Source organism: Epinephelus moara, chromosome 5 (genome assembly GCF_006386435.1).
Source record: "Epinephelus moara isolate mb chromosome 5, YSFRI_EMoa_1.0, whole genome shotgun sequence".
NCBI lineage: Eukaryota > Metazoa > Chordata > Actinopteri > Perciformes > Serranidae > Epinephelus > Epinephelus moara.
The window spans coordinates 24,330,315-24,347,329 of NC_065510.1; the positions used below are offsets into that span (position 1 = coordinate 24,330,315).

General features: G+C 42.5%; 1 protein-coding gene across 1 annotated transcript in view; it reads left to right on the forward strand.

Moving 5' to 3' along the window:
• The first annotated feature begins 7,910 nt into the window (after window positions 1–7,910).
• Window positions 7,911–17,015, forward strand: part of mtnr1aa (melatonin receptor 1A a) — a 43,959-nt gene continuing 34,854 nt past the window's right edge. Inside the window, exon 1 of the mRNA XM_050045625.1 lies at window positions 7,911–8,419. Within this exon, the coding sequence (XP_049901582.1) occupies window positions 8,236–8,419 (184 nt within the window). The 5' untranslated portion in view covers window positions 7,911–8,235. The remainder of the gene's footprint in view (window positions 8,420–17,015) is intronic.

Genomic DNA, 17,015 nt, shown 5'->3' on the forward strand with positions numbered 1-17,015 from the left:
GCTAGATAGACCTACTCCTAAAAAACTCGTGTCTGCGCAAGGCTTTTTGTCCCTACGAGGCCACCGTCATTTACCCGACGGGAGGGGTGAGCGAGTGAGCCCTGCAATCTAGAATTTGACCACTGATGTCACTGTTTTCAACGGTTTTCAACCCATTTTACACAGTGGCCCTTAAAGCTGACATTGGACGAGAGGCGGGGTACACCCTAAACAGGTCACCAGACTATCACAGGGCTGACACATAGAGACAGACAACCATTCACACTCACATTCACACCTACGGTCAATTTAGAGTCACCAATTGACCTGCATGTCTTTGGACTGTGGGAGGAAGCTGGAGTACCCGGAGAACACCTACACTGGGTTCGAACCAGGAACCCTCTTGCTGTGAGGCCACAATGCTAACCACTGCACCACCATGCCACAACACTGTAAACAACGCTGTGGTTGTAATAGAATGTGTAACAAACTGGAGGTGTAGAGTATGAAAGAAGTGGGCATTTATTAGACATGGAGGTTCTAACAATAACATATTATAGGGGAATGTAAGATTCAGTATTTATGGAGTTTTGGCCAATAACAGGAACAATAAGTAAGAGTATCTCGCCTCTGCTGCTTCTGTTTTGACCCTGTTTAATCCGTCTCTTGCAAGTCCTCATGGAAGTTCAACAGTAAATCACTGGAGTAGCCCTTAAAGGAGATGAGAAACCCAACCATTGGTTTTAAAAAGAACATGTAAATATTTTTAAATAATAGCAAATATCCATAAATATGAACCTAAAAAAAAACGATAAAATGTGGCGTTAATCAGTGGAGAATTAATTCTTTCGTTGAAATGCATGAAATTATCCGTTCAGAGAATCCATTAAACGATGAATAACAACAAAACAAAACTAATTGTCTGGCTCCATTCAGGTTAGAGTAAAGAAGTTACTGTATTGTTATGTGTCTGTGCATAATCATATGCCGTGAGAAAACATGTGTGTATGTGCGTGAGAGAGAGAGAGAGAGAGACAGAGAGAGAGAGAGACACACACACACAGAGACCACTGACCCCAATAATCCTCTTTCTACCAGCATACACATCTCTGTCCTGGGTGGAGCTCCGCTGTTGTCATGGCAACCGGCCCGGGTGGAGGATGAGGACGAGGAGGGGGGAGCGACGGCAGATAAAAGCAAACACTCTTGTTTCTCTGTGGGATGTAGTGATGACCAGTGAAGCAGCAGAGACATGCCGGGGCTGTGTCGAGACCGCACTCATTACATTACTTCTGTCTCCTCTCCTTCATTTTGCTGACAGCTCTCTCAAATGAGACACGCGGGCAGGAGTGTGTGTGTGTGTGTGTCTGTGAGGGGGGTACTCTCGGCACCCTCCTGGCCTCATCACGGGTGCATTTGCCCTTTCCCTCCCCCACAAACAGCACTTCTCTCCCACTCTCCTTTTCCCACTTTCACCCTTCCCCTTTTCATCCCCTCCTTCCCCCACAAAACTCCTAATGGCTCTCTTCAACCTGTGTCCCTGTTAGGTGTGATGAAATCCTACTGTACATCTTTTCTCTCCATCTCTGTCTTTCTAATTGTCTCTTTTAATTTCGCCAATAAAGTGAAGACGCTTCTGTGGAGGTACTATCAAGAAGATCAGTTTCTCTTTTTTCTGCTCTGTCACTTCAACTCACTTTAAACTCAGAGGTGCTAAACTGGCATAAAATACAAGAAGTACTTCTGTCTCATCTCTTACTCCTCATGTTCCTCTAAAGACTAAAGAAGAAAATGACAAGGTGGCATAAAACATGCATTTATAGGTGCGTCCTGTGCTGGAGCATTATCCCGTTCACTCTTTAAGAGCATTTTAGCCAAAGTCAACCCTTGTAGCAGCGCTGTGCTTTCCTAAAAGCCTGAGAGTCAAAACAAAACACTGAATCCCGCAGATATGTCTCTCTCAGATGCCTGTTCATTACTTGTCTTGGGATGGGTTACATGTTCTTTGCTTGCTCCACTGCTGCGGAAATGACTGATTCATAAACCGCTTCAATTATCCATTAGATAAAAGCCTCATTGCTCTGGATGCTTATAAAGGCACAGCAGGGAAAACAGTGAATCATGCGCTCCAACAAGGAATAAATGGTGTTTTGAAGAGAAGAAATATTTTGGCGTGCATGATTAAAGGAAATCAGTATATGTGTTCATGGGTTTTGGTTTGACTGTTGCACTTATTTGTGTCGTCAAAACGTTTTCTCAACAGGAACAAATTTAAGTTTCATTTTATTTTTGCTGTGAAAATGCATCACACAACAAAGGTACATTAATTCTCTGTGAGAGGGTTGACACTAATTTGACTGATGAAATCTCTGTGTGGGCAGGCACTACTAAAAGTTCGTAACGAAAAAGACTCCCTCCTTTCAATAATGTTTGATCAACACAACACTGAGGCCCAGATTCATTAGCAAAATGCCGTCACGCAAATGTGCCCTGCAGCTTCAAGATAGTGAAAGAGAGTTTGTGGGAAATGGGATTTCTATGAGATCACTTAACTCAGAAAATAAATGATAATGTTGTGAGTGCAAGAGAACAAGACAAAGATAATTTTAATCTATTATAATTACACAAAATTAGTTTCAGTTGTTATTACCTGACACGCTGGGGCCTCCAAAATCAATACGACAAACGTTTGATACTTAGTGTCTGTACCCCTATGTTCACCTTTGGATGTGTCTCCCACCTTGCCTCTCCCCTTTTGCTGTTGTGCTCCATGGGACAGGTAAGTGATATTGCGCTCGTATAGTAATTTCCATGTTTTATGCTAACATAATCCTGTGTCACTTAATTTGTGTAGGGGCTCGAGTTTATATGCTTGTATTTGACGGGGGATTTTGTGTTTACCTCTTGCTGTCAGGCATGTTTACTGAATTGTATTACACTTAATTGAATGTAACATGGCTGCCCTTTTGCTGTTGTGCTCAGTGGGAGAGGGGCTTGACTTTATGTGGTTGTATTTGTCGGAGGATTTTGTTTTTACTCCTTGTCGTCAGGAATAAGCGGAGATCGCCTTCATATATATCCATGGGCTAAGGCAGTACAGGAGGAGGCGCACATTAATAAACATGCTCGTGCTTGTTTAACCCAAACAATGTGTAATGATACTGCAGTTGGTTCATGTTCTCACCACAAACGAACCACACCACAGTTCGGTTGTAACCAGACTAAAACCAACTCTTCAAGAAGGTCTTGGTCTGGTTGTTTTGGGCACCCAAGTGTGATTGCTGTGTTCACACCTGCCCAAATGGACCGCACTTAGGGGGCAAACGAACTTGAGTTTGATTGAACCGAACCAAACAGGGCAGGTGTGAAAGCACCCTAAGGGCTATTTAATTGTATTGGGCAATGTGCCTCAAAACAACAGATGTCTCTTTCCTAATGTAAATTTCTGGGGAAAAAAACTTTTTGGGCCGTTTGGCATCACGTGACGAACGTTGAACATGCCGAACGTTGTATTTACACGGTTTTGGCCACATATCTCATGTAAACATATCTGCGGGGAGCGATGAGGCCAGATTTTAGACGCCAAACTCTAACTATGTTGTGCTGTTGAAATAAACACTTAAAACATGAGTTGCCTGACTGAAGTCAAACAGGTGCCAAAGCCTGATGTGTTCCTGGAATCTTGAAACCAGCATTTACACCTTGAAGTGGGAGCTACCGACAGTCAACCCAGCTTGCTAGCTTTTACTTTCTGAGTGGCATCCAAACTTTTAAAGCATGACGGGTCCTCTGAATGTTGTAAAGAACCGGATGTCTCAAATGGCTAACAAAACGTGATGAGCGCTATGTGGGCTTTTTGAAAAAGGAGAAGGAAAAGTGTATTGTATCAATGTTTGTAGGCTACAGGGCTATGATGTACTCCAGTCCCTGGTGCATCGTAGGTTGTGAGCTGTCAATGACTCAGCAGGTGCTAAAATAACATGAATGAAAAGTAGTGTCTGGTGGGAATCAAATTTATGGCTACAGGGCTGTGATGTGCTCCAGTCGGTAGCGCACGTGTTGGGTTGACAATTGTGTCTCCTAGAAATGCTGGCCCTAAAATATCAGTCAACCGCTGCCATGGGAACTGCCTGCCCAGAGGCCAGAAGCTTAGATGCTGTTTCTACAAATATGTCTGGAAAAGGTTTCATCCGCTGTTGAAAAACTAAAAAAATATCCACTATAGCTACACTGTCATTATGGTTCATATTTCCTCCTCCAAAAAAACACAAGATAAAATAAAGTTAAAGCTGAGAGATGTTGGTGTGATAATTTGAAATAACAGGAGTCTCTTTATGACTCAAGGGTGGGTATAGATCTGCAATGGTTGAGACTGAGTTTAATTGCAGCAAATAACATTTCCTGGTAGCTCATAAAATATTCTCATCCTGTTAATTTCCAGTAAAAGAAGAGCAACACTTTTACCATAAAATGTAGATGTGGAATCACGGGCAGTTTATTTGCAGCCCTGATGAAGTAGCTGAAAACGTACCATTTGTTCTGCTGATGCTGCTAACGCTTCTTTTATCACCAAGCATAATGGAAATGATTGCACTTCAGCAAATGACACAGAGATTTGGTCTGCCCTGTCCTCCTATCTTTTACTGCTCCTTACAACATGTCTGCTGTCTCACTAACTGCTATAATTATTCAAAATCTGCCGTTGTTGCTTTTTCCTCTCTCCACTTTATTTTGATATACAGTGGGGCTTTTGTAATGTGCTTTTTTTAAGTGCTCTAAAGATTACAACATGTTCTGAACAATGTCTGCGAGCAGAGCAGTTCAGAACAATGAACAGAGGCAAATGTAATATAGAGAGACGAACGGGGAGAGATAATGATCGTATTTTGCATGAGTGCAATTCACAAATATCTAATAATAATGAGCTGTTTGTATTGTAAAATGATGTGACACAAGGCAATGAGAGGGAGGATAGATAGAGGAAGATCAAAAGGCGGTTCAGGATTATTATTGCTAATAATTTGGGGATGTTGTTGAAACATAATAAAGCTGTGATGGACAGAATGATGAGTGTTCTCGGTATAACAGCAAAGTCAGGGCTTGATCATTGTATTATACTGCGCTTGCAGATCAGTGAAACATGCACAAATGATAGAGACAACTACACAGAAGTATCCTCATGAGCTTAAAAAATGAGCTGTCAATTTTCTAGTTCAGTTTTAGGCCATTTATTTCTTTAAAAATGTGGTTTCGTAAGGCTAAATAGGTCAGAGCTTTTCACAAAAGACGTGTCCGGCTCTCAACATGTCGAGCTTAGCATTAGCATTTGTAGGCGTCTTGGTGAATAATGTAACAAGGCTTTTTCCAGTGACAGTCAAAGGACACAGACAACAACCGCTACTGAGATGAGCATCTGGAATAATAAGACTTTACAGTTTGTTTACTTTCATGTCATAACAACAGAGTGAGTGATTAATTGATCTGGTATTGTTGTAAATCAGCTGTAAGGATTGATAATATTTAACTTATTGGTGCATGTCAGTGACTAGTGGCTCTGTGAGTATAGTCAGTAACCATGTTTCCATCAGCCTGTTTAGATGTGCATCTAGAAGTATCGCATCGGAAAATTATGATGGAAACACCAAAATTCGAATTAAAATCCCCTGATTCGCACAAACTAAAATACGCTCGCTCTAGCCGGGTTTTGGTTGATTCGAAAAAATGTTGATTCGCAAAATGGGGGATGGAAACAGTTATGTTCGAATTAAGTCTGACGTAGCGCACCTCTCTCCATGGTGATATCGACACTCCGGGTCAGGAAGGTGGTAATGCATTTACAAGCTGGTTGCCAACCGCCAGAAAACGTAGAAGAAGAAGAATGCGAGACTTGTTTTGTTACTGGTTCTTCGGAAAACTCGCGCAAGTTCGTAGTTTTCACCAAAGTTCGTACATTTAACAGGATTTGTATTTCTTTTAATGCGCATTTCCCAATGATTCGAATCACTTTTGGATGGAAACAAAGCTAGTGACACGCTGTGACATTAAACTGAAGCAAGGTTTGCATCATGTTTATTACAAAACACAGATATAGAGGTATTACATTACTTTTACTGTTAATTAATCTGTTGATTATTTTCTCAGTTAACTAATTACTCATTTGTTCTATAAGATGTCAGAAAATAGTGAAATACTGATCAGTGTTTCACACTAAGACATCCTCCAATGTCTTGTTTTGTCCACAAGCCAAAGATAATCAGTTTGCTGTCATAGAAGTATAAAGAAACTAGAAAATATTCACATTTAAGAAGCGGAAATCAGAGGATTTTAACTTTCTTTCTTTCTTTAGTTGGCAATTAATTCAAAATTTGGCAACAAATCGATTACAGTTAAGTTTAGTGTAGTTTTTTGCACAAACATGTATAGAAAAAACAGGAAAAAGAAATTAAAAGTTAAAACATTGTGTAGGAGAGGTTTGACGCCAAAAATGGCACAATCATACATAAAAAGAAAAAGATAAAAACAAAGACTGCATAACTGAATAAGAGTTCCAGACTAAGACGTGATACACTTTTGTTAAAGATGTGCAGTTTGCAAAATAAAACATGAACAAATTACGAATGAATCAATCAAGTGTTAAGAGTCTTTGCAGATTAGAGTCCTTGTCAGATGTTTTTTGAATAACGATAATGTAGACAATGATTGCAGAGAAATACACACACACATACAAATGCATTAGTTGTGGAGAAATGCCAGAGTGATGGGGCTGCTAAACAACACTCCCCGCAGTTAGAGGTCCATGGCCTTGCTCAGGGGCACCTCGGCACCGTGCCAGCCATCCTCCAGTCCCAAGCCAAGTCCTTACTGACTGAGCTACTGCCCCCTTTCGATTAATACAACCTTTAAAACCTTTAAAAAAAATAGTCAAATGATCACTGTTTGGCTGACTTGCAATCTATTGTACTGCAGTCGATGTTTTACAAGTATACATTGCTTTATTTTTAAGGAGTGATGAGCCAAAAAGGTCGAGAACAACTGTTATACCTACAGCAACCCAGGGACTGATAAAGAAGATTTGACAGCAGGGGTGGTGGGCTGATACAGGATCAGTCCACAGTCTCTCTCAAACATGATGTTTTTCAGTCACCTACCCTTGAATTTGCAAATGAAAATAACCCGTTACATGACAGTTTTCATATTTTATAATGACAAACTGTCATTCTCCGAGACAGCTCAAGAATAGGCTGCAGAAGTGCATGTGTGTGTGCGTGTAGGTGGGGGCGGCTGACCCATTTATTGTGAACATCATTAACTAACAATAGCATTGTGATCCATTCGCAGGGATGCTCGAACAATACTACTTTATTAGTGTCTCTGTGATTAGAAGTCTGCATAGCAGGAGGGTCAGGGGTTTCACCGAAGCCAGGGATGGATGTTATAGGCTACAGGATACAACAGATGTTAAATTATATTTAAGAAGCATTTACAGTGGTAATGTGTGTGCAAAGTCGACCAAACAAAAGTTGTGGATTCAGTTTAGACCTATTTACCTATTTACCAGTCTGTTTATATGAAGTTTAAATGTGTATAATTCAAAGGCTGAACCAGCTTAAATCAGCAGCATGCTTTAACAGTCGTCTGTGCTAAAATGAGACAGTTTCCTGTTGTCTTACAGGTGCCGTCTGTAAGTGCGCTGTTTTTCTGAAACAGATAAAACATGAATGATTCCTGTGAATGATAATGAATGGGCTGCTGATATAAAGCAACGCGAGCGACCGCAAAGCCATGAATGAACACGCATCCGGTAAATGAAAAAGAAGTAGGACGTTTTGCCGAGCCATTAAACCTGCAGTTCCTGCTGTCGGCCAGCAGGCGACAGTGTTTCTCACTCAAAATATAACCGCTCCTCTCCGGACTGTTTGGTCACATGCTGGGAAGGTTTGAAGTTGCGGCTTCATGTCACACATGCGTACCGACAAAGTGAATGGCACACGGGCGCAGAAGTGACACCGAGGCGGCCAGAGTGAGGGGGAGACTACCAGAGCTGAGCCACGGCAGCTGGGTCAAGTCCACGGAGAGGAGAGAAGAAGGAGGAGGAGGAGGAGAAGCGCGCGTGGAGAGGATGAAGATGAAAGCCGCGGGAGGCTTTAGTATCCCACCACCGGCGTCTCCGAAACCCAGGCTTTAGGGACGCGCGCGCGGGGGAGTCACGGGCGCGTTGAATTTGGGCAAGTTGAGAAAGTTCCGCGACTGTATACAATGGTTATAAATGGGTCTCACCTGAACAGCTCCTCGCCAGACCCCAGTGACACCGTCCTGAACCGCCCGCCGTGGGTTACCACAACTTTGGGCTGCTTCCTCATCTTCACTATCATTGTCGACATCCTGGGCAACCTCCTGGTCATCTTCTCCGTGTACCGGAACAAGAAGCTCAGGAATGCAGGTGAGTAAAAGTCAGGAGGAGAGAGGGAAAAGTGACCGTGCTTGTCGACGGAGCGGCGCGCGCTGGGAAAGTCAGCCGCGTTAGCAACAAAACAAAAAGTCTGTCACATTTTAAAGTGACAACAGTGTCCTATAGTCTGAGACAAGTGCAGCTTTATTAATTAAAATCAATTCTTGTGTGACATATTCTCTCATATTGGTGCTGCGTTCATGTGAGTGAGGGAAACATTTAATTATTATCTCATTTTTAACGCTTGTCCATCTTTGCCGGTGAGCTGGTCATTAAAAATCCGAGCCAACATGAAGATGCTTGTGCACACGGTATAACCTTGTCAACACGCGACACTATCCCCCAATAATGGAGGTGTTTCTTTTATTTTCACTCCTCTGTATCACTGAATTATCACTACCAACACTTCTGCCTTGAAATGTATTCTGTGGTTACGGAGCAACACGGCTGATTATAATGGACAGTTCACATCGACCTCGACTTGCCATAGCCTACTTTTGAAGCAGATATAATGTCTCTGACCTACACCAAGTACGCGGGCAGCTAAGCAGGCTCAGCGGACAGCAAAGCGAAGAGAAACACTAGAGCAATTATTGACAGTCTGAAGCCACGGGGAAAGCCCGGCACTGCTTACACTAATGCTTCCTGGGGCTTTTCCACTATCGATGTTACTCCAGCCTGCAGATTTAATTTAATAATGATAATGACAACATCATTTTTTAATGTATTACCCGGTCGACGCTGAAACGTGTGCCAAATGTGTGTATGTGTGTGTGTGTGTGTGTTTTCTTTATGTGCGTACCACTTCAGCATGAATTTAATTGAGATATGGGCTCTGGATTAAATTGTGCGCCCCGAGTTTGTATAAGATTGACACAACAGTGTGTGTCTTGCTCAGTGAAGGTGGTAAAACGCTCATAATGTAATAGTCGGAGGCTGCTGGGAAAACCTGAGAGGCTCCGGTCGTGCTGAGGTCTGCACACGCTGACTGGCAGCTACACATATCATGGCTGTCATCATTTGGAGGCTATAGTAGGATGATTTGCTAAATACACTCCTGACATTACCATTTCACTCAGTGCAGAAATGTAAGGGTCAGAATAGATTTCCATCATGTGGATAGCGAGTGGAGAGCCCCAGCGAGGAATACTAAGTGTTATCTAGGATGTACAGGGATATGATTGCCTCTTACTGAGATTTCCCTGCAAGCTCCCACTGCTTTCACGATTATCAGCGTTTGATAAAGCGCACATGCAAGTCTGCTCGAGTTGTCCCGGATTTGTGAGTTTAAACAGAACAAGCTGTCTTGAAATAGATCGTCTGCGAAGCTGGAAATGCATCTGTGCGGGTTTCTAAGTCATTGTATTGCGTGTAAACAAGTGCGGGACAAGAGGAGAGATAAATCTATGAAACATCATCTTTGAAGTTGTTCCATTAATTATGAGTAATCACATGTAAGGAGGTCATAATGCAGCAGAGGCAGGAATGTAATCAAGCATGTGGTTAACTCATATTATCTGCATATTCATCACTTTAATGTTGTATATTGTTGAGAATTAGCAGCTTAGAATTACCATTTATTTATCCAGCTCATTGGACAATTCAATTTTCTTTCTGCCACGCTGAATTCCGACCCAGCATCCTGAGGAAATATCCAACGTTTGAGGATCAAAAGGACCCTCGGCTTAATTGTGTTTCGCAAAACTGTCCGTGAAGTCCCGCGCCACAGACTGATGACGTGGTTCCTCAGGTTCATGCCTTTGAAGCGTATTTGCTACTTTCCATTCAGCTTCTGAAGATGTGCATGCCTAACTTAAGGCTCTTACAATTTTCACTTCAACAAGCCATTGGCAAATTGTATGCGCGTTGGCAGACCTATTGATTGATAGAAAAAACTTTTCCATTCATACTTTCATCACTGCTGGAATGTTTTGATGACGGGTGGGCCGTGACTGTTTGTTTTACTGGCCCTTATCTGTGGGAATCTGATGCCACAGATGATTGTTTGACATGCAGCCACAAATCTGCCCTGGACTGAGCCCAAATCTAAACTTCCAGGAGTGGGCTTTAACCGCCACATTTTCTGTCCACAAAAAATTCAATTTCCTGTCGCTGAATAGATGGAATCTCCCTCGTGGAAATACAAGCGGGCATAAATTTTCTTGGCATGAACTGAACATTGTTAGAGATTGCACAGCAGTCGAACAACAAGGGGATAAATTAAATAACAAGTAATGAAATATACTCAGTGGAGAACCTGGCAGGCGTCGTGGTCACATATTGCAGGCGGCAGCAGCACTGCTGCCTCTGCGCGGCCAAACTCTACGTCAGTGCACGAAATGGCCAGTGAGCGAGTGAGCGTGAAGCCAACAACACATGGTGAGCAGTTTGAGCTGCATGGCTGGATACAGAATCAGTACTGTGAGCTTGACTGAGTGCCAATAAATCATATTAAATGTACCTGTTCTGTTGTAGATAAAAGTGTTTAAATTCATGCTGAAGAATGAATCGAAGGTGCCAACAAGGAACGCTCCCATCTGACTGTTTTGGCTAGCTGTTTGGCTAGAGTGAGCAGTAACGCAAGATGGGTTTATGTTGCTTTTCTTATGACAACAGAGGAGAAAACCAAACCTGGTGGGAATTCTGCCACAATCCCTTTTCATCCTGTAGATTCTGTCGATTTCTATTTTGGTACGCCACTCTTATCTCCTCTGCTATGTTAGAAATTATATGTCAAACAAGACAATGTGTTGATATGACGTGCTGAGAAAAGGGGTTAACGTATACATTTTTAAGCTTAGTGGCAAAGTGGAAAATCCGAGCAGTCCTTGATGGCCAATGTAGTGTCCCTGCAGGATTGGGTGTCAGCAGCCTTCACAGGACAACAATGGCATCACGCTCTTTGCCACTTATGTGTTGTCAGCTCGAGTCAGTGAATGAGAGCCAAAGAGAGGTGCGAGATGTCTGTATGAAATCAGAAACGTCTTATTTGTGTCACATCCTCTCTGTTTTCTTTTCGCTGATTGTTCTCAAGGCAGAAAACTTTACACGTTCAACAGCAGAGGAGGTTTAAACTCGCCTACTGTAGCATTCACACTCTGAAGTGACAGTCAAAGACAAGCCTCGGTGTGCTGAGGGTTCGGGTAGAGCTGCACATCGGAGAGGGGCTGTCTGTTTTTTGAGTGTGACACAGAGTTTATCCCATTTTTCAGCACGACTTGGCTGCGTGCCAGCACAACGTTATTTCCGATCGTTCATTACACCCTTTGTATCAGCTACAGCATTATTACTGTGAGTGTAATGAATATTTTGAGGCATTAATGCAGAATTAAGTGGCATTTGCGTGTGTCTCCAATTAAAATGAGTGTTTTAGGTTTCTAAATATCCATTGGCTTTGTTGGGAGATTCTAAAAGGAAATTGGCTCAGCGCTGCGGAGCTTAATAAAGAGATGACTGTGAAAAGAAAACAAATCCTCCTCTGTCGATGTCGTACGTACTGTAGTAGTAGATGTTGATTTTCACAGCATCCTGTTTTATGTTTGTCACGAGGGCAGCCATTTGAGAGACTTGTTCTGTGAGAAACTGTAATCCTTTAGACCAGGCTTCATCAGGGCCTCACGTATGTGTCCAGATTGCACGAGCGTGATTAAACGGGGACACAGCGCATTTCTTGGTTGGTTATGCCAGAACAGAGAGGAAAGAATGTACTCGTGTCTCTTACAGATAAATGCTTTTTTATTTGATTAAATAAGTTGGTTTAAGGTCACGTTGCTGAGTCGAAATCGAGTGCAAGGTTTTTTTAATCAGTTGCATCTGGAGTACCTGACCAAGTTATCCTCTTCTTCTACAAATCCTCAGCTCTCAAACAGTATCAGTTTCTCACTTCCTGCTGTGCTCAGGGACCATCTGCACCACCGCCCGCTTGAATGCCTGTGTTTACTACTTATTTAACTCTCTGAAACTGCGTGCTCCCTGCATGACCAAACATCAGTCCAAAAAACTTTTATCATAAAGTTTAGATGAAGACTGCAGCAACACTGAGAAGACACATGTCTCTGAAAAGGCAGCAGGCATTGTCGAGCCACACTGCGTAATGTATCCCCTGCCAGCAGTATCGATATCGGGTGGCTGTATCGTGTGTTTCCACCTCTGATGACAAGACCGCCTCTTTGTGAACCCTGCTGTGCCCCCCCTTCTTTGGATCACAGCGCTACAGTTTCACCCACAGTGACTGAGGGACAGGAGTGTTGGGTGCATACCAACTGTGCCTGGGAAGTTGAGCTGCTCCTACTTTGTAAGAGCCAAATTCATCTCACTGTTGCAGTTTATTTGCCATGTTGTGATCGCTTTTTAAAGTGTTGCCTTAAGTAGTAAACGTGTTGGGTGTTTGAGCTTCTCTGTGCAGCATGATTCATGTGCAGAGCTCGACACCAGAATGCTGTTTTCACATTCATCTTCTGAAGGGGGGTGTCGTGTCTCTGTGCCCACCTAAAAGTTGTAATCCTTAAGATTTCAGTCCTGGTTGATTTGGTGCCAGTTGAGAGCTTTTAATGTGAAGCAGCAGCAGTGGGATGATCCAGTTGCATTCGCTGTAACTTAAAACAGCTCTGACTCAGTGTAGAGAGGAAAGTAAAGTGAACAGTAAAGAAGAAATGCTGACCATAAATGGTCTCAAAAACTGGGTTTCGTGAAAATAACTTTAAATCTGAGTTAACATGTATGTCAAGCATGATTATGTGATCTCACAAGTAGTGTGGAAACCAATTGTAGGCCAATATGCAGCTTACAGGAGTGTGATGTGGAAACTTGAGACCTGTAGGGCGTAGACTTCATTTCAACACTTGGGGGCCACACATGAAACATGGGTTTTGGGTTCCTTTGCCAGAAAACTTTGAGCATCAAACACTTTTTCATGCATCAGTTTGTACCTCTTCATAAATGTATGGTGTAACTGTCCATAATTCTGTCAAAATAAAAGTTGTGTCCCCTGCGTCCCCTCCCCCTGAAATCTACACTAATGCCGAGAGCTGACTTAACACTGCAGTACGAGACATATTGTGTGCATTCGTTAAACTTATGAAATACATTTTTTTTTACCTATTTATACTTTGCATGAGGGAGAAGGCGCAGATGTAATTTAGATAAAAAGAAAAACACATTAGGAACTATTTATTATTCAAAGCAGAGTATCTTTATTTGTCAGTAGAGATTTTTTTCCTTCCTGATACCAATTCCAATAACTGAACTTTCGTCAGCTGATACCGGGCACTGATTAAATGAAAAAGTGTGCACCACTGACCCTGTATTGATGTAAAGTGATTCCTATCATTGTTGTATGGCATGGCTCAGGTTAAACTACAGCATGAACAGATACATACAGAGAATGAGTGTCATAGAAATGACCAAATTACTGGCATTTTGCTTACGTTACACTATTTACAGGAAAACTCTCGGAAGAATTTTCCTAGTGGACCAATAGTCATTTAGGGCCACTAGTCGTCCACATGTTTACGATAGTAATTTAGTTATCAAATGATATATTTTGGGCAGGGCAACACAATGGTTTGAGTTGAAGGTGTGAGAAAGAACAGTATCAGTAACATTGTTGACACTGTGCTACATTACAGAGAAATACAAAACTGTACTAATGAACCTTCATTAATATAGGCCTATATTTTATCTACAAGTGCACGTCACAGCGAGCAGTAATGATTGTGCTAAGTGGCTAATGGGCATGTAGCTACTGACACGTTCCAGATGATACGTCATGTTTGTAGTCGACCAATGAAGATGAGTTTACATATCACCTTGGGTTCGTCCTTCACCTTCTCAAAATGAACCCACACTTTGGATTTTCTGCCCGACATCTTATTAACTAGCCTGTGGAATAACCACAGGTACCAGTACTGTACATTAGGGGCCGTACACATGCTGCGTCTTTAACCGCCTGGAAAACGCAAGGTCAGGTGCTGGGTGCTACTCTTGTGCCTTTTTTTGCGCCAGATTTCAAGAGCACAGCGGCAGGTTGCGTCTGCGGTTGCTAAGCAACCTTAACAAGCATGGTATAGCCAATTTACCTGAAATTTTGAGTGCAGAGCAGATCTTCTTCCAGGCGCTGTTTATAAGTGTGTAGGCCTATCGTCTGTGGGACAGATGTAAAGCTCTGGGTAGCCCTGCACTAACATGATCAACTCTCCCGTATTTATCAGACTGAATATTTACAGAAGAAGGGAAAGATATCTGTCGGCTGTGATTGGTTTGTATCGTGACTCCTGGCTGACTGCTGAGTGTGGCCACTTCCTGTGTCTGTCCTTTCAAATTAAATTCCCCCATGGTCCAGTCATATAGGTTTTGATTTATTTTGACAAAACGCAGCTTCTAATAGAGTTTCTTGTTTGTTTGTTTGTTTGTTTGTTTTTCTGCGACTATGCGACCAATGAAATCTTGCCGACTAATGACCATTTTGAGTGGCAAAAAAATGCTATTTAATTCAGCTATCAAATTACTTAAAAGTTTATCAATAAATCATGATTTGGATTGGTACAGAGATGCTTGCAGATACCCGATCCAGCATTTTAGGCAGCATCGGAGGCATTTCTGATACTGGTATCAGTAATCGGAACAACCCTTTCCATAAAAGACATACATCTCCTCTGTGTGCGAGACAGATTCCGCTTTTCTATATAGTATAACTGCATTTTGCAGGAGTTCAAGTGGGCCTCAAAGCTCAAGTTATGAAAGGGGCCCTCAATAACTGAAAAGGCCATAGGTTGCAGAGTGCGCCTGTATGCTGAGGTTGACATAGAGGTACTGCTCTATATCTGCTGTGTGCCAAGACATTATGAGATTATACTCCGTATAAAATAAACACAGCGTCAGAGCATATTTGGTGCTTTTCATCTTGATTGAAATGTCGGATTTGAATTCGATACCATCCTAAGTGTTTATCCTGGAGTCCGTTATAATTTGAAGTAAAACAAGAGGTAATGCAAACAGTAATATAAGAGACAACTTTATTTAATTAAAGCGCATATCTGGCTGACGGCTTCCTATCATTCCTACTGTTCTCTAACAGATATGCGAAGGCGCGGGAGTCATAGCTGCTCACTGGGTTTGTCAGTTTCTGCGGTGATTGCTGTGATAAGCATCAGAGCGGCACAGTATGGTGGAGCAGCTTAACAGTATCAGGACAGAAAGGAAAGGGCTCAGTGGGTGAAAAACACAGACTAATTGGGGACCCACAACAGCCAGCAGGTCATGACTCTGCAATTAATATATAGTTTGGCCAAGCTGAATAAATGAACATTGAGTGGGAGAGGATAAAGATCTCCTTCTTTTACTCACGAGGCACTTAACTCCCAGCTATAGATTAGTTAATGCCCCTGCTGTCAGCCAGGACACGAAAAAAAAGGAGCGCCTGCGACTGCACCTCGAGGCTGCTTTGCACCTGATAACTTATAGTCAGCATTAACTGTTTCTTTAGTGCTCCTGTGTGTCCTCCAACATGTAAAAGACTTTATACGTTTTAATTACGCCTGGCTTGCAGATCTACTTTGTACAGATTTCCTGTCAGAGGGCTTTCTGGCTCTCTGCGAGGATTAAAACTCAAACATTAGATCACACACAGATCTAATTAGGTAGCAGATATATGCGGGGCTGTGGCTCCGCTGCTGGGATTGCGTGCATGATGTTATCGTTGTTTGTGTTGCCAACCTTATACAGCTTGTTTGCTGCTGCCGTTCACTCTTAGACGCAGCAAGGGAGGGAGAGAGAGGGAGGGAGGAAGGTTCACAACAGAACATGATAGTGGAGATAAAGACAAGAAAAGGGGAGGCAGCAGATTGGTGCGAGTCTGTCATACAAAGCAGACATACAGTGAAAGGGACGCAGGCTCACATTTTCATTCAGAGAGAGACACGGAATCGCTGTCATGGTCATGTTGGCTTGTTGCTTCCGCCATAGGCGACTGGGCTTCTGTTTTTGTAAAACTAATAGCAACAATCTTAAAATTGCCCTGCAAAAATCAGCCTGTTTTTCTCTATTTGACTGCACGATTTCAGTCTTGGCAGGTGCCACCTTGTCCTGCTGGGTTTGGGCCTCTTTCCAGGGTCATCTGAGAAAGAAAAATTGACCCAGCAAGCGTTCATTTGACTTCATGCACTCTTTACAAGGTGCCTCAGCTTCTAGACGATTTCCTGATTTTCTAATATTTGCAGGATTATCTGTACACACAAAGCCCGCCTGCGATAATCCATTCTGTATATATGCGTCTGCTGTATGATAAGAATGTAGGCTGTGCTTTTCCACATCTCTCCTCTGAGAAAACACCTTTCTGTGTCTTTTCTTTTTCTGGTTTTACAGTCTGCGTAGCGGTTTTCGCATTCCCTCTCGCCAAGTTTCCGCCTCATCTCAGTCTCCCACCTTCTTTGTACTCCTCCTCCTCTTCCCAAGCTTACTCACTCTTACACGCACACTCAATTTTTTTTTTCTTTTCACTTAAATTTGACCTTCCAGGCTTCATATTCCATGACACCCTGTCTGTTTGCATCACTCTGATCCAACACCCCCACCGTTCTCTACGGACGTT